The 24889-nt window shown below is 45.1% G+C and overlaps 1 protein-coding gene across 1 annotated transcript in view; it reads right to left on the reverse strand.

Moving 5' to 3' along the window:
* Positions 1-24889, reverse strand: part of LOC142317132 (uncharacterized) — a 566806-nt gene that overhangs the window by 447390 nt on the left and 94527 nt on the right. The window contains exons 7-8 of the mRNA XM_075353156.1: positions 15265-15507; positions 13014-13244 (exon numbers count right to left, since the gene is read on the reverse strand). Of these exons, the coding sequence (XP_075209271.1) occupies positions 13014-13244; positions 15265-15507 (474 nt within the window). The remainder of the gene's footprint in view (positions 1-13013; positions 13245-15264; positions 15508-24889) is intronic.

The raw sequence follows: 24889 nt of genomic DNA on the forward strand, positions 1-24889 counted from the left end.
CAAGGAGTCCTAGAAGTGATGATATGGCCCCCAGATAGTCCTGATCTCAACATCATCAATTAGCTGTGGGATTACAAGAAGAGACAGAAGCATTTGTGCAAGTCTACACCCAGAGAAGATCTGTGGTTAGTTTTCCAAGATGTTTAGAGCAACCTCCGTGACGAGTTCCTTCAAACAGTCTTTGCAAGTGTACAGAAAAGAATTGGTGCTTTGAGGAATGGTCACACCAAATAATGAGTTAAATTAGACTTTGCTATTGTTAATTGACTTGGAGATATGTATATATATATATATATATATATATATATATATATATATATATATATATATATATCACTTTGAAAGCTGGTACAGAAAACCATAGAAATAAAACCTTTCACAGCTGTGTTGCTTCGCCTATACCACATAAATTGTTTTACTTTCTAATGTAGTCTGTCAACGATGCCCTGGAAACACTGGTTAGCAGCTGATAAAATTAATTACGGTTATAAATGTAATCTGATTAAATTCGTCACTACAAAAGAACTCAGCAAAAATTATGCAGCGCTCATTTACTATCCAAAACCTGTTATTCTCTTCAGATGTCTCAATTACATGACAATATGAAACAAAGCCAACTCTCTTGACTCGTTCTAACAGTGCCCAAGTGATTCTTGGCATGTGCCTCTGGTCCCTCGAGTGTTCTAATTAGCTAAGATCTCCTCAATTGTTTTAGCTATAATTAGCAGGCATAAAAAAGTAATGACGTATTGCACAATGGCAGTGAACAGTAATTAACTTTTTTGTTCCTATCGATGTTCCAAGCGGAGCTACCCCACAACACACTTCCTCAGGCACTGATGCTTAATTCAGTGCTCATTACACAGAAGGCGCGCTATATCTTGGCACGTGGCCATGCTCTACATTCCATGTGTGGAGTGAACGGCTTGGATGGCAGCCAGCATTATTTCAGAAACAAACAACTGTGCCATGTGCGAGAGACGGGGAAAAAAAATCTTGCTGCCGGGGGATCTGGCATATGTGCAGCCTGTTGGGTCTTTTGGTAGCAAAGTGGTTATATTACTCAACATAATAAAGGAGGAAAGTCGTTTACGGTAAAAGAAACAAACTGCAGCAATTCAAACAAATGAATGCAAATGAGGCTTTTTAGATTTTCCCTTGATGTTATCCATGAAATAGGCAGTGTCTTCTTAAAGATATGATATTTCTACAACCATCCTATTCATTGGTATAAAAGTTAATGAAGAAATAAAAAAAAAATGCACAACACTGTACAGAGCTTTACGATAATAGGCAGCTGATGCTATGAACCATGAAAGTGAAGAGAACTTGAGGCCGGTTGCTACACTGTTATGTGTACCAAACTAGCCCCTCTTTATTAGAACTTCCTAAGACAATGGCCCTAACTCATCAAACATGTGTTCCAGAATTTTGGTGTTAAACGGTTTGAAATTTCCAACTTTTTAGCTGAAATCCTAGATTCTCAAACATGTTCTGACTATTGTTTGAGCAACTCCATCATCATTTTTTTTTCTTTTGTGGATAGAGTTTAGCCAGGTGCATCAAAGCCAGGAGCGGACGACAAGTTCACCGTCACTTACACTACAATGGTAGCATAAATGATGATGGATGTGTACACTTGTACTTGACCAGAGTACATTTCTTGTGGTGGCAAAAGGAGTGTGCCTCCTAATGCCTTTGTTGCACCTTACTCCAATGCACCCTTCATCAAGACCAGGGGTGTCAAATTAATTTTCACTGAGGGCAATAGCATTATGGTTGCCTTCAAAGAACCACTTGTAATTGTAATGGCTCATGCAGATCTCCATGCAACATGGTACGAGCATGGTCTGCAATGCACAAACTGACCTGGGGCTATACGAGAGCTGACCTTGAGTTAAAGGGCTATAAGAGAGCTGTCCCTCGGTAGTAGGGCTGCACGAGAGTTGTCCCCCTATAGAAAGGCTATACACATCTGGCCCTAGATAGTAGGGCTATAAAAGAGGTTTCCCTGGGTAGTAGGGCTATAAGTGAGCTATCCCTGGCTATTAGGGCTATGCGACAGTTGTCCTTGGGTAGTAAGACTATATGACAGCTTTCTATAGGTACTAGGGCTATGGTGGTAGGGTTATCCAAGAGCTCTCTTTGGGTTGTAGGGCTAAGGGTGCTGTACCTGGATTGTAGAGTTAAGGGTGCATCCCTGGGATGTAAATCCGACCACAAACGTCCTCCCCAGCATTGCGCACATCCCACATCTAACAACAGGCATCCGCAAAGTATTATAGACCCCCCCCAAGTCCCACCTCAGGATTTCCCCAGCATTATACACTCCTCAAACCAACCATAAGCACCTCCCTCCCCCACCCGACATTACACACTTCCCAAAATCTCACTGCAGGCTCCCCCCCCAGGATCACACAGCCTCCAAACTCCCATTACAGGTATCCCCCAACATTGTACACCCGACAAATCCCACCTTAGGTATAATTAAAACATTCTAAACCCCCAAAAATCCTATCACACTCATTGCACCCCCCAAAATCCCACAGCCCTAAAATCCCATCACAATCGCCTCACCCCACATTAAAGACACCCAAAATCCCATCACAAACATCAAAGGCCCCAAAATTTCCACCGCAGGCATACCCAAAGCATTATAGACCTACGCAATACCACCACGTGTCCCACAGCATCACACACATACCAAAATCCCATGACAGAAACCCCTACAACATCGCACCACACCAAAATACCACCACAGGAGTCCTTTTAGCATCGTATACCCCCCCAAATTCCACAGAAGAAATCCCTACAGAATTGCACAATCCTCCCCCTCAAATTCCACATCAGGCATCCCCCTAGCATTTTACGCCCCCCAAAACTCACCACAGGCATCTCCTCCAAATCACAGACCCCACAAATCCCCCTGTATTATAGCCACCCTCCCCAAAACCCACCACAGAGATCCCCCCAGCATTATAGACCACCCTAAACACCACCATAGATATCCTTCCTGGTATTATAGACCCCCCTAAACATTACCACTGGCATACACACTGCAGTATAGACCCCCCCAAATCCCAACACCCTTTGCCCTTTTTCACCAGCAGTTTCTCATTGATGCAGTGAATGAGGGCTAAAGATGGGAATGCACGTCAAATCTCTCCCAAGTCCTGGCCACTCTGACTACGACTCTGATTTCCGAACTGGAAGTCACATCAACAACAACAAGTTATGGAAATGACATCACACCTATCAGGAGCCCATACATTCTAGCATCTAGCACTTGTACAGCGCATAGCAGCCTCATTAGTGCATGTGCAGTACAAACTGGCAGAGAATTTTTTAAAAAATTACAGACAGTGCTTTTCTCTGCCAGAGAAAAGCAATGGGGTTTTACTTGCAACCCAGCTTCCAGGCCACATAAAATGAGGTTGTGAGCCAAATATGGCCCATGGCCCTGGTCGAGACTGACATACAATCTTAAATGGAACCTGTCAGCTCCAATATGCACCCAGAAACATGAGCAGTTCTGGTTGCATATTGCTAATCCCTGCCTAACCATATCTGTAAAAAGTATTTCTAAAGATCTTTTATTGTATAGTAATGAGCGAGGGGACTAGTCCCATGGGCGTTACTTTCCTTGCTAGTCTGCTTCATTAGCAAGTTAGTACGCCCCTGTGGGTGTGCTAACATGCGCAGCGGCAGAGGATGATCTCACTCACCTCTCTTCTGCCATCCCCGCCCGACGCTGCATTTCGGCTCAGTGCGCATGACCCCGGAGTTTGGGTCATACGCACTATGAAGCCAGGTGTACGCGTCCCGGCTTCAAACTGAAGTAGTGCGCATGACCAAAACTCCGGGGTCATGTGCACTGAGCCAAAGTCCATTGTCGGACGCGATGGCAGCGGAGAAGTGAGAGAGACCATGCCACCTGACGCTGCACATTCATCAGCATGTTAGCATGCCCACAGGGGCGTACTAACATGCTAATGGAGCCGACTAGCAAGGGGAACTAACGCCCAGGTGACTAGTCCCCAAGCTCATTTTCTAAAAATCCCTTTATCTATCGTAGTGTATACAGGGACTGTTAGTCAGGGATTAGCAATATACACCCAGAACTGCTCTTGGTTTTGGGTCCATATTGGACCTGACAGGTTCCCTTTAATGAATCATGGCTAGTGACAATTGTAATCCAAAACATCAAGTGCAGGGAAATTACCTTTTAATGTTTACCATTCATTTGAATGGACAGAACAGTACTCTGGACTGGCTACCAAGGAGTGGAAAATGGCCACTGGACAAGGGTCCTGTGAATCGCTCAATTCTAGCTGGTGAACATTTATCTGTTTTAATCTTTTACACTTTATTACACCAAAAACAATTCGTAACCACGTATTCCATATGTATAACGTCTCTGCTCATTACACGTTTATGTTATTCTTATGATCACATCTTCGCTCACCAGGTTTATACTATTGAAAACAACATGAAACAAAAACTGAAAAAAAAAAAATAATATATTTTATTACTGTATCGGGGCACTAAATCAACTGGAGTAACTACAATTGGCTCATTTTTAGGAAATCATAGACAATGATGAAGGCAGGTAGGTGGGGGGGATAGAAGAAGGTTGCACAAGTGCACTCTTTTACCTTGTCATTAGTAGATTATTTTCTTACAAAGTAAAGACGACAAGGCACATTTTCCTGTTACTTTTTTTTTTTTCTCTCTAAAAAGTCATCTTTGATCTTGGCCAGTAATTATTTTTCTACCAGGCATCCTGAGAGATAGGTTTTAGTTCTAAATGTAGCTGAACAAGATCTGTATTACTGAGAGCGCTATCATAGTAGAAGTTAAAAACACCATTTTAATCTGTTACGGATAAAAAGAATTAATTCCAGATTTTGTTTTCTTCAAACATCACTGCCTTTCATCATTCATTTACAGTTGTCCTAAAGCGCTTTCTTAAATAAAAAAAAGTTCAAATTCTTTTTTGTTCAGTATAAATATGTTCGTGACACAAATACTTATTTTACTTTTCTTTTTTCCGATTGAAATTAACTTTAAGAGGATAAACTTTAGCACTTTCTTGTTCTGGTAGTTTGAACATTTCTGATTGGAATAAGAAAGATGAACTCTGCTTTAAAAGACGGGCAACTTAAGACCTTTATATTGAAGCTCCACCTTTAATACCAGCTTACAAGACAAATTAAAGAGGATCTACCACCAAATTTCACAAAACTAAACATTATTAAACAGATCTTAGTTTGTGTCTACCGGTCCAGAGCCCTGTGAGCCTTCTGTTACCTGCTGCCATCCTTGGTATGACATTATGCGTGCACCATGCCGCAACCAAGGCTGTGTCCCAGGCCCACAAATCAGAAGAGGTGTAAGGATGCTGTCACGCTCCCAATGCCTCAGCACCGCTCCTTACCCATTGACCCGGTCGCACCATCTCGGCACCGCTCCGTGACCACTGATCCGGTCCACGTGTCCTCCGGTCACGGCTACTGCCCCCGCTTGTGCTCTCCTGTGTTCTGTTCCTGGTCTCAGGAGTCTGACTCTGACTAGTGCCTCTGTATAGGACCAGGCCGCGCCCATTCTCCTGGTCTTATAGGCCCAGCACACCTGAAGCAGGAAATGACATAGAGCTGTGCTGGGTATATGAGACTTGCCTTTCCATGTGGGCGGGGCCTGATCAACGTGTCTTGAAGCTTTGTCTTTTGAGCTAGATCCTCAGGTCCCCTTGTACCGTGTCCTGTTATCTGTACCAGCATTCTGTACCGTCTTAAAGAACTCCGTGACCCTGGTGACCTGGTTATACCTGTCCCTGCCTCGCCAGTGCTCCGGCTGCCGTGTACCCTGCCCTCCGGTGGGGTGCATGGTCCAGTGGATCCACCTCCTGGGCCTACCAGTCCTCCTTGCCCTGACAGATTGATCAGGCCATGGATTCCGCCGGAGCACAGACGTCTGAACTGGCTGAACTGCGCCAGGAACTGGTGCGACAGAGAGAAACCTTAACCCGTATTTTGAATTTCCTGACGTCTGTGGACAGCCGCTTGTATACGTTACAGACTGCCGCCTCAACCTCATCTACACAGCGTACAACGACTACGTCCGAACCCGTTGTCTCCTCAGCCTCGCATCTCCGCCTCGCTGCACCGCCTCGCTATGCGGGAGATCCTAAGACCTGCAGAGGCTTCTTGAACCAGTGCTCTCTGCATTTCCAGCTGCTCCCGCACCTGTTTGTTTCGGACCAAGCAAAAGTGTCATTTCTAATGTCACACCTAGAAGGCGAAGCTCTGGCCTGGATAAATCTGTTGTGGGAGAATGAGGATCCGGTAACGACTGACATCCGGGAATTCCTTCAGGCTTTTCAAAGTACCTTTGATGAACCGGGACGCACTACCGCGGTTACCTCCTCGCTCCTCCGGCTACGCCAAGGAACCCTGACGGTGGGCCAGTACGCCATCCAGTTTGGCACGCTTGCCTCCGAGCTAGGCTGGAACAACGAGGCATTGACGGCAGCCTTTTGGGAGGGCCTGTTGGGCCGCATTAAGGACGAATTAGCCGGTCGTGACGTTCCCCGTACTTTGGACGCTCTGATATCCCTAGCCACCCGGATTGACCGCCGTTTCCAAGAGCGAACCAAGGAAGTATCCCGGGAGAAGCGACCAATCCGTCACATCTCCGTTCCACAGAGGTCTACCATTCCCCCGCCACTGCCGTTCTGCGATTCTACTCCTGAACCAATGCAAATTGACCGACTGAGCCAAGCTGAGCAACGCCGAGCAGAGCGACTTGCCCAGGGCCTGTGTTTCTATTATGGAAGCGGTTCACATCTCCTCCGCTCATGCCCTGAGAGACCAGGAAGACCCCGAGTCCAAGGGATGCTGGGAACCGCCACCCTTGGTACAGGAATCCCCTCAGTCCCGGTTACACAGACTGTCCAGGTCACGACCGAGAAGACCCAGTTCACGGCAGAGGCTCACATTGATTCGGGAGCAGCGGGTAATTTCATTCTACAAGCTACAGTGGACCGTTATCGAATACCGGTCATCCCGCTTGCTAAACCCCTTTGGTTCGCCTCCGTGGACGGAAAACCGCTATACGAACCCGTCCAGTACACCACTGAACCCGTGAGACTCTGTGTTGGTGCCCTGCTCACTGAGACTATTGCTTTGTACGTCATCCCGAGAATGACTCCCGCGCTCCTGCTGGGTCTGTCCTGGCTACAACTCCATGACCCTGACATCAGTTGCCGCTCTGGCGCAACCACTCGTTGGAGTCCTTTGTGCCAGGATAACTGTCTACAGCCTGTTCCTCGGTCCCTGTCACCTGGGCCTGTCATGTCGCAACAGGAGGAAGAAGTGACGACGCAGTCCAGCGCCGTACCGCAACTCCTGTCTCTTGTACCTGTGGTGCCACTGGAACCAGAAGAGGAGACGACGCAGTCCAGCGTCGTACCACAACTCCTGTCGATTGAGTCCTTGGTACCACCGGGCCCTGAAGAAGAAATGACGCAGTCTAGCGTCGCCCCACCGTCCCTGGCTATTGAGACTTCAATGTCACCGGCTACTGAGGATGAGACAATGTCCTGTACCCGGTCCGAGACGCCCGATCCGGGCGTCCACGACCCCGGTCCTCCTTCTGTCTGTCCTCCGCTTCTCGTTGCCACTACTGGTAGATCGTCGGCTAAGCGTTGGGCGGCCAAGAAGACGGCACGGGGTCAGCGGTCCTTCCCCGCCTTTGCTTTGGTTCCTGGTCCGGTGACTCGATCCGGGGTGCCCCTGGGGTACTGTGCACGGAGGGGGGGGCATAGAGGGGGGGTACTGTCACACTCCCGATGCCTCAGCACCGCTCCTTATCCATTGACCCGGTCGCACCATCTCGGCACCGCTCCGTGACCACTGATCCGGTCCACGTGTCCTCCGGTCACGGCTACCGCCCCCGCTCGTGCTCTCCTGTGTTCTGTTCCTGGTCTCAGGAGTCTGACTCTGACTAGTGCCTCTGTATAGGACCAGGCCACGCCCATTCTCCTGGTCTTATAGGCCCAGCACACCTGAAGCAGGAAATGACATAGGGCTGTGCTGGGTATATGAGACTTGCCTTTCCATGTGGGCGGAGCCTGATCAACGTGTCTTGAAGCTTTGTCTTTTGAGCTAGATCCTCAGGTCCCCTTGTACCGTGTCCTGTTATCTGTACCAGCATTCTGTACCGTCTTAAAGAACTCCGTGACCCTGGTGACCTGGTTATACCTGTCCCTGCCTCGCCAGTGCTCCGGCTGCCGTGTACCCTGCCCTCCGGTGGGGTGCATGGTCCAGTGGATCCACCTCCTGGGCCTACCAGTCCTCCTTGCCCTGACAGATGCCAGCAGGCTATAACATATTCACAAAGCTTTGGTGGAAAAGCCACAACTACTGGCAGCCACTTGACCAAGGTCCTGCAAATCTTGTTGTGCATCCTAAGTCGATAGGGTCCCATATACACAGTGCTGGCCAAAAGTATTGGCACCCCTGCAAATCTGTCAGAAAATACTCAGTTTATTCTTGAAAATGATTGCAATCACAAATTCTTTAGTATTATTATCTTAATTTATTTTGCTTGCAATGAAAAAACACAAAAGAGAATGAAACAAAAATTAAATCATTGATCATTTCACACAAAACTCCAAAAATGGGCCAGACAAAAGTATTGGCACCCTTAGCCTAAGGCGGGCTTTGCACGTTGCGACATCACAAGCCGATGCTGCGATGTCGCACGCGATAGTCCCCGCCCCCGTCGCAGGTACGATATCTTGTGATAGCTGGCGTAGCGAAAATTATCGCTATGCCAGCTTCACATGCACTCACCTGCCCTGCGACCGTCACTCTGGCCGGCGACCCGCCTCCTTCCTAAGGGGGCGGGTCGTGCGGCGTCATAGCGACGTCACACAGCAGGCGGCCAATAGCGGCGGAGCGGCGGAGATGAGCAGGATGTAAACATCCTGCCCACCTCCTTCCTTCCGTAGAGCCGCCGGCGGCAGGTAAGGTGATGTTCCTCGCTCCTGCGGCGTAACACACAGCGATGTGTGCTGCCACAGGAATGCACAGCACCGTACCTGTCACGGCAGCATAATTATGGAAAAGTCGGAGCCTGCACCGATGATATGATAACGCTTTTGCGCTCGTTAATCGTATCATCTAGAATTTACACACAACGATGTCGAAAGTGACGCCGGATGTGCGTCACTTTCGATTTGACCCCACCGACATCGCACGTGCGATGTTGCAACGTGCAAAGCCGCCCTAATACTTGTTTGCACAACCTTTAGCCAAAATAACTGCGAACAACCGCTTCCAGTAACCATCAATGAGTTTCTTACAATGCTCTCCTGGAATTTTAGACCATTCTTCTTTGGCAAACTGCTCCAAGTCCCTCAGATTTGAAGGGTGCCTTCTCCAAACTGCCATTTTGAGATCTCTCCACAGGTGTTCTATGGGATTCAGGTCTGGACTCATTGCTGGCCACTTTAGTAGTCTCCAGTGCTTTCTCTCAAACCATTTTCTAGTGCTTTTTGAAGTGTGTTTTGGGTCATTGTCCTTCTGGAAGACCCATGACCTCTGAGGGAGACCCAGCTTTCTCACACTTGGCCCTATATTATGCTGCAAAATTTGTTGGTAGTCTTCAGACTTCATAATGCCATTCACACGGTCAAGCAGTCCAGTGCCAGAGGCAGCAAAGCAACCCTAAAACATCAGGGAACCTCCGCCATGCTTGACTGTAGGGACCGTGTTCTTTTCTTTGAATGCCTCTTTTTTTTCCTGTAAACTCTATGTTGATGGCTTTTCCTAAAAAGCTCTACTTTTGTCTCATCTGACCAGAGAACATTCTTTCAAAACGTTTTAGGCTTTCTCAGGTAAGTTTTGGCAAACTCCAGCCTGGCTTTTTTATGTCTCGGGGTAAGAAGTGGGGTCTTCCTGGGTATCCTACCATACAGTCCCTTTTCATTCAGACGCCGACGGATAGTACGGGTTGGCACTGTTGTACCCTCAGACTGCAGGGCAGCTTGAACTTGTTTGGATGTTAGTCGAGGTTCTTTTTCCACCATCCACACAATCTTGCATTGAAATCTCTCATCAATTTTTCTTTTCCTTCCACATCTAGGGAGGTTAGCCACAGTGCCATGGGCTTTAAACTTCTTTATGACACTGCGCACAGTAGACACAGGAACTTTCAGCTCTTTGGAGATGGACTTGTAGCCTTGAGATTGCTCATGCTTCCTCACAATTTGGATTCTCAAGTCCTCAGACAGTTCTTTGGTCTTCTTTCTTTTCTCCATGTTCAATGTGGTACACACAAGGACACAGGACAGAGGTTGTGTCAACTTTAATCCATGTCAACTGGCTGCAAGTGTGATTTAGTTATTGCCAACACCTGTTAGGTGCCACAGGTAAATTACAGGTGCTGTTTTAGAGAAGCATCACATGATTTTTCAAACAGTGCCAATACTTTTGTCCACCCCCTCTTTTATGTTTGGTGTGGAATTATATCCAACTTGGCTTTTTGACAATTTTTTTTTTCATTGAAGACAAATTAAATAAAGATAATAATACCAAAGCATTTGTGATTGCAATCATTTTCAAGAAGAAACTGAGTATTATCTGACAGAATTGCAGAGGTGCCAATGCTTTTGGCCAGCACTGTATATATTTTCTTTTTCTGCTAGGCTAAATATAGCTGGAAAAAATGGCAAACACTATCCCAACAAAGACATAAAGAACACTTTACACCTACCCTTGCCACCCACACCCACAATTATAATTTATGCTCAAGATGAAAATAGTCAAATGAGAACATTTGTTGTTTCCCATATACTATATGATCTTAGCTGTTTATGTACCTCCCATACACTCTTATAGAGAGTGACCATGCAGGTAGCCATTCCTATTCCTAGAAACAGGGAGATTTGAACCCCTTAGTCATCTACCTATTCATGGGATTGTATAATATATCAAATCAAGACCCCAAAAACTACTTTAAAGAGGTTGCCCCCTACTTTTACATTGATGGCCTATCCTTAGGAAAGATCATCAATGTCAGATCATACTCCCACCGATCAGCTGTTCTAGGTGCCGGCGGCAGCAGCAGGCAGCTGGTAATGCTCAGTTCCGGAGCTGCTCCGTCTTCTGATAGTGGCCGCGCACGGGTAATGTACATCTGCCACCTATTGATCTGAATAGGAGACGGATGTACAGTACCCGGCCGCGGCATCTATCAGAAGACAGTGAAAGGGTTAAAAACATTTAAAATATGTATAATCAAAATCCGCGGTGACGCAGGTACGCTGATGTTCCTCGCTCCTGCGGCTTCTCACACAGCGATGTGTGCTGCTGCAGGGGAACGAGGAACAACATCGTACCGTCGCTGCAGCGAAATTATGAAAATGTCGGACACTACACCGATGATATGATTACGACGCTTTTACGCTCGTTAATCGTATCAAAAAGGATTCACATACTCCGATGTCGACAGCGACGCCGGATGTGCGTCACTTTCGATTTGACCCCACTGACATCGCACCTGCGATGTCGTAGTGTGCAAAGTACCCCTAAGGATAGGCCATCAATGTAAAAGTAGTGGACAACCCTTTTAATGGGAAAAACCCTTTATAACACATGTACTTAAAACTGCTTTAAAAGGAAATTTGCTTGACCAATGGCTCCTTTGCCGCAAGTCACCCAGCAAAGAAGCTGTAAAACAACATTTTACTAGATACAGGGATGGTTAGGGAGGAATTAGAAATATGCACCCAGAACTGTTTGAGTTTCTTGGTGCATATTGCACCTCAAAGGTTCCTTATAACACTTATTAGTCTGATCGATGCATTGCATTATATTATACCTGTCAGTGTGATACTGACAGAAGCCTCTCTGATCATGCTCCTGGCCTGGTCTAACAGGTTTGCCATAGCCAGGTAACCCAGAGGTTGCCATTTCAGGGTTAACATGGCAGCAATCGGGCCCCGTGATCATGTCGCAGGTGTTTCAATCAGCCTCGTAAATGCCGCGATCGAAATCGATCGCAGCATTTAGGGGGTTAAACAGCCCAGGGCAATGCAGGCATCGCTCCTCGCTGTAAGAGATGGGTCTAGGGGCTGTCGCGTAAGCCGAGGTCCCAGTGGGGATCGCGTGGGCACAGCTCCTAAGTCCACACGATCACCAGTACGTACCGGCATGTCCAAGGTTGTGATGTAGTTAAAATCTATAATAATAATAATAATAATAAATACATTTATGGCATTCAAAGTTATAAACTAATTATTTTTTTTTTAAAAAATACACATATTTGGCATTACTACATTCGTAAAAATGAGACCTATTAAAAAAAAAGCCAGACTTGCAGTTTTTTTGGCCGATGCAATAGCACAAAATAATGTAATAACAATCGATCAAAACATTGCATATACCCCAAAAATGATATCAATAACAACATTGGCTCAGGGTGAGAAGCCCTCATATGGCTCAAGATTCATAAAATTTAAAAATCTAAAGGCTCTTGGAAAATGGTAACTGAAGTAAACATATTTATTTATTTTACAAACATCTAAAAAAAAAAAATCCCCAACTAAATAAAACACAAACTATGCATGCTTGGTATTACTGTAATTGTACTGACCTGGAGAGTCATATTGCCAGGTTGTTTTTATGGTAAAAATAAACGCTGTAGATAAAAAACTTAAAGAACAATGGCAAAATTATATTACGTTACATTTGGAATTTTTGACCTCACTTCCGAGTACATCATATGATAAAATGATTTATGGATGGATGATGTCTTTCAAAAATATTAATCGCACCCCAACCAACAAGTCCTCACATTGTTCTGTCCATAGAAAAATTAAAAAAATATGGCTATGGAATAAGCGGAAGGAAAAGCAAAGGCAAATACTAAAAATTGCTACCCTTAAGAGGTTGACAGTAGGTTTATGTACTGTTTGTCATGAATGGTTTAGTACATGGTTTTCCTACCTCACTAGTAGATTCTGTGACATGCTGTTGTAAGGCACCAAAATGCTTCTCCAGACACTTCATAGTATCCTTGAGGGCTAAATATTTTTTCTTATAGTGTTCTAGAGCAGACTCCGATGCTCTGGCCTTTTTCTGGATTTCTAATATGTTTTGCTCTAATGTGTGGACATGCTGTTGTAGTTGTTCCAGGTCTACATTTTGTTGTTTTATAGTTTCTTCTTGAGCGTTGATCTAGATGCAGAAGAGTAGACAAGCTTTATCCATAAACTTTAAACATAAACTGATGTTTCACACATACACCTTTATTTTAGGAAACAAAACTCATTGCACACGCCAGTCTGAATGAACAGAACTAATTGAAGTTGCAGCACATGACATAACTTTTCAATAACTTGAGGGGAAAAGCCATGTCATGCCCCGTCCACCCCATACCGGAGAAGTTGGGCAAGACTGGCCTGTAAACGTCAAATAAACTAATATTTTTGTGAAACTTCTAAGTGGGAAAAAATATAGTGAATTAAAATGGTATTTTATGGCAGACTTTTGGTTTTAACTTAACGGATCGGACCCGATGTGTACACTGTAATGACTTAGTTTCCTTTTCTATGACAAAACCCAATATGAAGCTTGTTCCTGCACGGCTTTATTTTACCTCAATCCCCAAAAGGTTGAAGCCCTGTGTAAAAAGTAAAGAAATCAAGAATGCAATGATTTGGAATTTCTTTACAACCATTTTTTATTCACAGCAGAACATAGACCAGAGATCGGAAGGTGCAAATTGGACATTTTCCACTTCATTTGCAAAGATTTAAGTAATTTAGAAGTTTATAGCAGCAATACATATCAAAAAAAATTGGGGCATGGTTAACAGAAGGCTATACAAATACACTACTCAGAAAAAGTTAGGGATATTTGGCTTTCGAGTGACATATATGGAAAATGTCAAAAGTTCGCTCTGCAGTGAAATTTTATCATGAAAGTAGGGGATTTAAGTAGCAACATTTAATTGTGATGTCCTTATCTCAAACAATTTAACAAATCAAAAGCCAACAGCAGTGGTGGGTATGCCCCCCAAAAGTGTCACTGTCGCAATAACTTGTCATGTTGCCTAAAACATCAATTACAGCTGATAACCACTTCTCTTACTGTTCACAAGTGGAGTTATTGTCTGCTGAGGCATCCAACGTTTCTAGAAGGGCAGCCCTTGGGTCATTGAGGTTCTGGGGTAAAGATTTATGAGCCTCTACATGGTGACTCAGCTGATCCTATAGGTTTTCTATGGGGTTCAGGTCTTGATAAAGTGCAGGCCACTCCATTTGAGGTACCCCAGTCTCCAAGAGCCGTTCCCTAATGATGCAACCTTAATGAGCTGGAGCATTGTCATCCATGAAGATAAAATTAGGCCTGTGTTGTTCATGCAGAGGCACAATGACTATATAAATGATGTTTTTTAAGTAGTAGGGGCAGTTCACTACTGTACTAGATAAAGTTTACCAAAAAGCAACTAAACCCCTAAACTAAAGACTATCATTGAAGAATAACTTTTAATATTTTCAAACAATAATGAAACAATATAAACACATGGTTCAAATATTTAAAATTACTTAGTGCAGTGATAGGTGAATTAATTACTGTTCAAATTTCTTATATGAAGTAGACAGACAGCCCTAATTAGTTACATAGTTTGAATATAGCTGAACATTGGCCAATTGTATGCTACATCAGGGAAGGGCCTGCGTATTTTAACAAGATAATACTAAACATACATGGCAGCCATACATTAGCATGGCTTCAGAAAATTATAATTTGGGTGATTAATTCGCTGCCTGTAGTTCAGACCTTTCACCAATAGAAAATATTTGGAGCATTATGAGACAAAAAATCCAGCAAGGAAGACCTAGGAATGTTGAGCAGCAAGAATCCAACATGGGGCAAGAATGGGACCACATTCCTCTACCAGAACTCCAGCATTAATCTCCTCGCTTTGATGTGCATTTGGAAAAAATGCTTCATACATGCGTCATAAGAGTTTGCCCTCTACTTCTGAGCCCCCAAAAAACGGCAAACCAAGTAGCCATTAACAATAGTAAAGTCATCTAATTTCTAAGGATGCAGAGGAAACTCCATGAGACTTTTAAGAAGCGCTTCCCAGCTGTGCCTGAAACTCTCTACACATGTGCCAAATGCCACATTGTTCACCTTTACATATTCTTATACCATCTTAATATAAAAGGCATGCTTGGCTAATTACCTTTTTTTGCGTGTCTTGGTACATGAGTTCAGTACGCTCCAAGTCTTCTTCAAGACATATTACTTTATCCTTGCATTCTTGTATTTTCAGGAGATCTGCTTGATGTTCCTTAGATTCAGAGATGAGATCTTTTTGCATGAGGGAAGCCTTTTGGTTCCACCTTTCTAAGTCAGCAGTGTGAGAACGTTTGGCTTGATCTAGGTCGCTCTGAAGTTTCTCTACAATCATCATGTAGTTCTGGATCTGAAACAGAAAATATAGTACACTTTGCTATACCTGTAAATGCTTCAGTGCCTTTAACATCATTCTACTAATGTTTAAGCCCCCTTGGAGCAAATAGCATGGGGGCTTCAAGGGATTGCGGCACCTACCCCCCCCCTTTTTTTCTACTCTTTTCTATCCTTTTAATGCCCTAAAGGTTTTAGGGATTGTAGGTGCTTTGCTCCCTTTATCCCTCTCCTTACTCTTTTCTTTCCTTCCCTTCCTCCCTTATGTTAATTTTGATGTTCATGATATTTACCATTTTTAGGCTATGTTCATGAATCCATTGGGAAACTGATTTCTGATGGATCCGGTTTTTTTAACATTGGACAACGGATCCATTACCGTATGGCTATTTAGCCATCCATTGTATTTGCATTTGTAATGGATCCATTGTTTTCTTAATAGATCTGTTACAAATGGACGATAAATAGCAATCTGTTAACGGATCCGTTGTCCATAGACTCCACATGTTAAAAACAGATACGGTCAACATCCGTTATTTAACAACGGACAAAAAAGTTGTATATTGTTATGGACAAGATTATGAGTATTAAGAGTATATAAGAGTTATATGAAGATATCCAAAAAACAGGATTTAAGATAAGTTCTTGAACTGTGTACCACACCTATATCTCTCAGACATAAGACTCATCAGTCTGGACTTTCATGTGACAAGTGAATCATGCTGACATAGCTTAATATAAATGAGGAAATGCATTGTACATTACAGTATACTGTATATCACAGAATAAGCTCTATGAGAGTTTACCCAATAGGAGACGTGTTACGTATTCTTGGCTCCTAGCCAACTAGTTCCCTTTAAATGTATGAACTTCCGTAATTAAAAGTAGTCATATCTTCTGTAAAGATCCGTGTCATTTCTCTGAACTGTATGGAAGAATAATATGCATGCTACTACCAAATGACTCATGATTTGGATGCAGACGGGGTTAAGGTAGATGCACAATTAGATTGCATCACGGTAAATGTATGGCCTGTCTTAACAATATAACAGATAACTACTGGACATGTGAACCCAGCCTAAAGCCCGCTTTACACGCTGCAATGTATCTTACAATGTGTCGGCGGGGTCACGTCGTAAGTGACGCACATCCGGCATTGTAAGGTACATTGTAGTATGTAACAGCTATGTGCGATTGCGATTGAACAGTGAAATGTTCATCGCATGCACATCGTTCATTTCTCTAGAATTGAACGTCAGATTGTTCATCGTACCCGGGGTAGTACACATCGCAGTGTGTGACACCCCGGGAACGATGAACAGATCTTACCTGCGTCCTGCGGCTCCCGCTTCTATTGGCCGGCTGCCGCGTGATGTCGATGTGACGCCGAACGTCCCTCCCATTCCAGGAAGTGGACGTTCGCCGCCCACAGCGAGGTCGTATGGACGGGTAAGTACATGTGACGGGGGTTAATCGTTTGTGCGGCACATTCAAAAAATTGAACGTGCCGTTCATACGATGGGGGCGGTTATGATCGCATATGATATCGTATGCTGGATCATAAGGTGTAAAGCAGGCTTTAGATTGTTTTTCTAGCCCATCAAGTGACAAAGCAGAAGTTGGTGACTGAATCCTGATTGGTGTCCAGCTTTTGGCGGGAAGGACAAGTGTCCTATAAGCCCGGCATTCCTGTCAGGGGTGTCAGAGCAGCCGGTGAAGTTCAAGAAGTAGCTCCCTGCTCACCCTCCCCTATGTTGTGGCTCTCTTGCACCATTTATTAGTTGGGTAGTAGCCCAGCAATGCTGGGTGGACATTGGCTAGATTTTAGTATGAAATCAGTGAGCATTTATATATTTATTGGTTTTAGTATATTTAATGTTTTAAAATAAGCATTAATAAATACCGTGGCCTTTATTAGCAAATTATTTGTCATGTGGCTATTTTAGTTAATTAAGTTGTAGTGGGGGGTGAGGTGCCTACAAATAAATATTGATCAGCCGACCTTTTTAATCCTTTTACTTCGCTATAACCAACAATAAAAGTGGTCATAATGTAATAATAATCTTAATAAAAATTGCAATGATAAAAACAATAAAGTCAATGTAAAGGATGATCATAAAAAGAGATTAAAAAATTGTTCTTGTCCAAAATGAATGCCATACCTGCTCACAGTTTGTATCTAGTATTGCAGCTCAGTAATTCACCTTTTGAGCAGACAACCTTGCCCTTAGTTATGATTAAGAGCTGGGTTGTCTGCTTGAAACGCGTAGACCGCTGTCTAATTTTCCCCATGTTTTTATAACCTTTGAATCACCCTATTTTTATCGAGATTCATTAAAGTCAAGCTTTAACTACTTCATTGAATTTGCGGGCACCGGCACAGAGCTTCCATGCACCGCACTCCAATTATTCCTGTGTCTGTTGAGTTGCCTGTAGCTCTCTTAGGTTGCATGCCTACGATCAGGGTTCACAGAGTTTTGGATGCAGTGTGTTTTTGCTACGTCCAAAAAAGCTCCGTTGTACGGTACAAGCACAGTGGATGGGATTTCTAGAAATCCCATGCCCACTGTGCTTGTTTTTCCAGCAACCAAAACTGATCTGCAGTGCAGCTTCCAGAGCCACAGCATGTCAATTGTTTGGTGCAGAGATGTGAGTGTTCTCTGCAGGGAGCACGGAAGAGAAAGACCACAACTGCCCGAGCCCGGATCGTGGGCACAGGCAGCTGCAGTCTCCAGCGGAGAAGACTCGTGGCCCCGCAGGTCAGGGCCCGTTGTGTCCAGGATGCAGCGAGTCCTGAGTGTGTGCACATAATCTTACTTCTACTTTAGAACACTTCCGAATAGTCGCAAACCTTCAAGTCAAAGGCCAGTTTTCAACGTCCTTCTACAGACCATTCCCAATGGACCCTCAGGTGTTTGCAAACCGAATGATAAAATAAAATGTAACCTAATATTATCAACAGGGATAAATATCAGTCCAAAAGTGGTAACACTAAGGCAAACAATGAATACTAGTGTAGCCAGATATTAGCATCGAGCTAGACAAATACTGTTTAATATGCAGTAGGGAAAACTGGATGTGCATGCCATGAAATAGAAAGGAAGGATGAAGATCATGGGGAGTTATGTTGCATATATTACCACACGGACGCACACAAGAGATCAGACTATAAAGGCAAAGGCGGAAGGACACGAAAGAGAAGGACTTTTCTGTTCATCAGATTTTAGAAAGGCGCATAAAGGCTTATTGTTTAGTTACTAATTTTTATTCTAAAAGGAGCTGATTAAATACCACATCCTGCTTATTCTAAGCAGTTCAGCACATTTTTTTTCATTGCTTTCAATTTGACTTGTAAATGCACCTTAATTTGTTATGCAGGCTTGATATCGCAAGCCAAAAGCCAACATTTGTCAAGTTAAGTTCCTTGAGTATTTTGGGAAATAAGCTAGGGTAATGGTGTTGGGAATATAGATTGTGTAAGAATACCTAGAATCTACTGGTACAAATCACTGAAACAAAATTGTTCTTTACAAGTCCACAATCAAATAGAAATACCTGATTGTAAGTCAGGACATAGGAGCCTGTTTCTCTACCTGATATAGAAGCTAATGGTATTTCAATCATAGACTGTAAGGGCCTATTAACTAGAACCCTGCCAAATCCAACCAAAAGGAGTCATTGACACTTATGTACTCATCAGACAATGCAACCCATTTGTTTACTTGATGACCAGCCTATATACAAATTACACCTACAGCAATTGAAGTATAACTATAGAATATATTCTGCTCCAACACACCACAAAATGCGGCCCCATATCAGACCCCCTGAACAAATATGGACCCCTGATTCCTAATTAACTACGATTTCCCTAAACAATTATATACCTCAAACCAGACCCCTTAAAATATTAGCCACTTAATACAGCCCATAGACCGGAAGAGCCAACATAAAATAGATGATTCTAGAGCAATTGTCTAAGACAGGGTATAGACCAAATGTGAAGATCCTCAACTGTACCAGTTCCTGCACCCCTATTGACTACTTGGTGTTGTCACAAAATACACCCTACTGTTGGTCCTGGCTTTTGCCTGCTATCCCGTGTATCTTTGAAGTCTTTTCTTTTCACATTGGAAAAGCTCTAACATTTTGGCTATTAACTGAAAAGCCCTTGACTGAATAATTATTTTTTGTTTAGTCTAAAGTATCAGATCTCCAGTGATAGTAACATCTGAGCTGTGCCAACGATCGGGTTGGGTACTCCAACATTTAGGAAATTAGCAAAAAATTATATTTCAGAGAGAAGAGGGTTGGATCATTCTGACAGAAAGGGAAGCTATCAGCAGGCTTTTGCCACGTAATCTATGGGACGAATAATGTAGAGATGTAGACGTTGATTCCAGCGATGTGTCGCTTATTGGGCTGCATGTCGTAGTTCTGATAAAATCACAATTTTATCAGCAGGAGATTATCACTAAAGTACTAGTAAACCTGCTGCCATGTAGTCCTCCATATTCATGAGATATGGAATAACCATATCACACCATTGATGGTCAGTTTTCTTCCTATGCACAGTGTACACAGAAACCTACCAATCAGAGGTGTGGGTGAGGTTTTACAGAGCTCAGTACAGAAAACAAAACAGCATGTAGCCAAGTAAGTGACACAACACTGGAATCAGGGTCCCTGCCTTTAAATCTTGCTGTAAAAAAAAAAATAAAGCGTTTGGGTGCTTTGGAAACCACTTGTGCGAGCATCGCTGTGCTCAGGTACGCTCAGTGTTCGGCCAGTGCAAGCCGCTTGCAGTGTTTGAGTGGCTTGCACTGGGGGTAACAACAGCGTTATCGGATGTAGTGTGCACCACAAAAAAAATGAAAAAAAAAAAAAAAACAAACACCGCCCATCTGCTCCTGGAAGTGATCTGTTTATGACTGGCTGCATGTGGGTGGAGACCCAAACTGCCCAATTACTGATTTCCATTGAGGTTCAGGTCAAGTCCGGGTCAAAAACAGAACTTTATCTAAAGCTTGGCTGAATACGCAGAACCGAACTTTTACGAGTCCGCTCATCTCTACACAGAAATTAGAAAACACTATGACTTGTATCGTTCCAATGTAACGGGGTGCCAGGGGCGCCTCTGGGCTTGTAGTCGTGGCCCCTTCTGTCAGGCTTACCCCTGGCTCCGCCGTCACTATCGGGACGGGAGATGTCTTGGTGGGGCAGAGTGTGGTGGGGCAGATGTCGTCCGGCGCACAAATACTCTTCAGGCATGGTTCAATGCAAATAACAAACATGTTTTATTCTTCGCAATTCTCCACACTTGGCAGTAACAAAACACAGTGCTGTGGCACTTCCTTTAGCTGAGGGAAAGCCTGCCCTAGCGTCCCCTCAAGTGGGTGACTTGCCTGACTACTCCTCTTCGCCCGGCTCCCACTTCTGGCTACCCACAGCCCGGACCCACACCGGGACTGCTTCGCACTATGAGGTTCCGCCCGCTCCTTTTCTCTCCGGCTTCCCTGTTCTTCCAGCTCCCTTCTTTCTTTCTTCCTTTCTGCCCACTCAGCTCCACACTCTGCCGCTGGCTGTTTCTTCTCTCCCGTCCCGGACACAACTCCCTTCAGCACACACTTCCTTTCCCCCTAAGCTGCCGGCTCCTCCTCCCTCCTCTACAGTTTCTATGGGGACAGCATTAACCACTTCAGAGAAAACCTGTGCTTCCTTGTAAGGGGTCTGCTCACCCCCTTACATACCTCCCCTCTTTAAGCCTAAGCCTCCCGGCAAGGCACAAATCTAAAATCACATTTTAAAACTAAACAAAGTCATTTTAATGAAACTGAGAACATGTTCACCTGAGGGCACCCGCAAGGGCACACCAGTCCAGCGCCCGGAGTTCCTCCTGGAAGCTCCCGGTCTTAGTCGTGCCCGGAGGCCGTCGGCAGGCACTCCCGGTCTTAGTGGAGTTTCTGCCCGGAGGCTTTTGCAGCACTCCCGGTCTTAGACGTTAGCTGGCAGGAACACAACTCGGCAAAAATCTTCTTAACGACGCGGAGGGAGCCCCTGGCTCAGTCCAGCATCAGGCTCTCTTCCGGGCTCAGCAACTTGAACGGTTACAAACAACACACCTTCTTCCGGCTCAAAACAACGCCGGTGTTGAACAAAAACAGGCCCGCCATCTTCCGGTCTTGAAAAGTCACTCCGGATGATATGCACGTTGCCATTCGGCTCGTTGGGCCTGCACGTACTCCGACAGGGACTGTCCGGGCAACCGGCGCAGCCTCCGGAAGGGCTCGTAGTTGGCGGGTTGCTCCAACGTCTCGGGTGGGAGAGTTCAGCTAGCACCGGTCTTTGCTGCGACCGCCGCCGGTATTGGCATTCCTCCCACTCGATTTCCTGTTGCCACTGTGCGGCCTCTTGTGTAGTGGGCCGCTCCGGTCCTCCTGGCACAGCCGGTAGGTTAAGGGTGGGTCCTTCCGCAGCCGCAGTCTGCTTCGGGCGTCCTCTGCCCAGGCTAGTCGCTACTAGTGCGGCTACCGCAGCTTGCTGTTTTCCTGGAGTCTCCATCTTGCTCGGAGTCAGCGTTTCTGGTAATGGCGTCGGGGTCAGTGGAGATGCTGGAGGAAGTGGAGGCGGGCTTACTTTTCCCGCTCTTGGGTATACTCCACCCCCAGTCTCACACATCAGGTCGACCCCTACGCGGCGGTTCTTCTTTTTCTCTGGAACACCGCCCACTTCACATATCTTCCTTCGTGCCCTGGGACCGGCACCTCCCCTCTTTGGGCAGAGTACTCCGAACTTCTTTTTCGGCACCGGCCAGCCCCAGGCTCTTCTTTTGGCGCCAATTCTGCGCGCGCTTTCTGTGTCTTCACAGACAACGGCCATCTTGCCGCCATCTTGTGCCCGGTCCAACGCCTCAGGCACTGTTTCTTCTTCCCACCATGGGACTGGAAATCTTCGCTGAAAGTCCGGATCAGGGGCCCTTGGCACCACATGGTCTCCATCTTCTTGGAGCGGGTCCCCTTGCATACGATCCGGATCCTGCCGACTACGCCACATGTAACGGGGTGCCAGGGGCGCCTCTGGGCTTGTAGTCGTGGCCCCTTCTGTCAGGCTTACCCCTGGCTCCGCCGTCACTATCGGGACGGGAGATGTCTTGGTGGGGCAGAGTGTGGTGGTGCAGATGTCGTCCGGCGCACAAATACTCTTCAGGCATGGTTCAATGCAAATAACAAACATGTTTTATTCTTCGCAATTCTCCACACTTGGCAGTAACAAAACACAGTGCTGTGGCGCTTCCTTTAGCTGAGGGAAAGCCTGCCCTAGCGTCCCCTCAAGTGGGTGACTTGCCTGACTACTCCTCTTCGCCCGGCTCCCACTTCTGGCTACCCACAGCCCGGACCCACACCGGGACTGCTTCGCACTATGAGGTTCCGCCCGCTCCTTTTCTCTCCGGCTTCCCTGTTCTTCCAGCTCCCTTCTTTCTTTCTTCCTTTCTGCCCACTCAGCTCCACACTCTGCCCCTGGCTGTTTCTTCTCTCCCGTCCCGGACACAACTCCCTTCAGCACACACTTCCTTTCCCCCTAAGCTGCCGGCTCCTCCTCCCTCCTCTACAGTTTCTATGGGGACAGCATTAACCACTTCAGAGAAAACCTGTGCTTCCTTGTAAGGGGTCTGCTCACCCCCTTACACCAACAAAATCAGATTGACTTGTTACTACATTTCATCTAATAATAATGAATGTTGCTACGTTGCGGTCTGAAAGTCGCCATGACCCTACAGTTGCCAGTAATACAACTCTGCTGGACTTCCCTGTGACCAAATTCCAAAAAATGTGTTGTTTCTTAGTGTGTTACAGGTGAGATCTTAATGTTTTATGGCCACAGGTTACCGTGTAGCTCTAGCCTTAGGCTGGATTTGCACAGCCGTGCTTCATGGCCCGCGAAACACAGGCTGACCACGGGTATCCTGATCTGAACTCGACAGAATCACAGGCACACATGAGCCTGTCCAGTTTGGGTCAGGAGATCAGTGGCTGGGTTGTGTATCACGGTCTGTACTCGGATATGTGACTCCAGCCTTAGTTTTCGCATCAGATCCACAATAAGAAATGAATAAATATAGCTCTCAGTATTACCCCAATATAGTAACAGTAATCATACTCGCAGGAGAAGACTGGCACCATAACAACAAGAGGTCGAGGACTTTCATTATGTGCCTTTGTTTAAACCGTTTGGTAAGTGGAGCACGTGGAGTTACTAATTTAAAGATTATCTCATCACACTGTAAAACGTGCCTGAATGTATATATGGCTTTTGATCCCACGTCTACTTCTAAAATCAAGAACATGCAGAGATCTGGGAAGAGTAAATGCTCAACTTGAATTCCATAAAGCAATCTGCCAACCTGTCAACTTCACTCACACAATGTTATTATTTAACTTGATGAATGGGACGTCTTCTTAAAAGGAAAATTGCGCAGTTGATGGAACAATTAGATTTTTTTAACCCCATTAAAGGGCATAAGCTTTCTAAATGAGAAGTTTCTGTTTTAAGCAACTCAATGTTCAAGTATTTGCTATTGCTGATTAATTAAGCATGATCATCATCCTACATGTGCGCAATACACATAAGCGCTTGGCTGTGCCGACTTTAAATGTGTTTTAAAAAGGGAAGAGAGGAGAAAAATGCTTGACTTGACATTCAGTGGCTAATCACTGCAGAAAACAAAAGAATCATTAAAAGTCCAAATGCCTTATCTTTATCCTCCCCATCATCATCATCTGTTTGGGGAGAGTCAGGAGGGGTTAATACACATTAGATGGTCGGTCCTGCAAAATGGGTAGGTTTTTCTCACTTTCACCTAATCTGATGGTTGCGGGTGGAAAAAGCCATTTTCCCCAGATTCAATTTTTTTTTATTTCAATGTCAGCAGCTTATCTCCCAAGGCCGGGTACACATATCCGGCTTTTCGCCGGTTTGACGGATGCGGCGCACACCAGTATAGTGTATACAGTACACTGGCAGGGCAACAAGCGCCGGTCACATGCTGTGTGGGTCCACATGACCGGAGCATGTGACCCGGATGTTGCGGCGCTGCCACTGTAGTGTATCATACTGTACTGGCTTGCACCACATCCGTCAAACCGGCATAAAGCCGGATATGTGTTCCCGGCCTAAGGGAGATGATTACAATTTTAACATCCAAAATAACTAAAGCTTTAAATGTTGGTCTTCAGACCCTCCCCAATAACAGATGCCATTTAACAGTATAGAGGTCCTGAAGTCAACGTCCCCACTCAATATCTTCTGTCTTCAAGCTTTTCTGATACAAGTGTGAGTGTTAGAGCGCGTTCACACAAGCGTATAACATGGCTGAGCACTATTCAATGTTTTGTCGGATA

Source organism: Anomaloglossus baeobatrachus, chromosome 6, assembly GCF_048569485.1.
Source record: "Anomaloglossus baeobatrachus isolate aAnoBae1 chromosome 6, aAnoBae1.hap1, whole genome shotgun sequence".
Classification (NCBI taxonomy): domain Eukaryota; kingdom Metazoa; phylum Chordata; class Amphibia; order Anura; family Aromobatidae; genus Anomaloglossus; species Anomaloglossus baeobatrachus.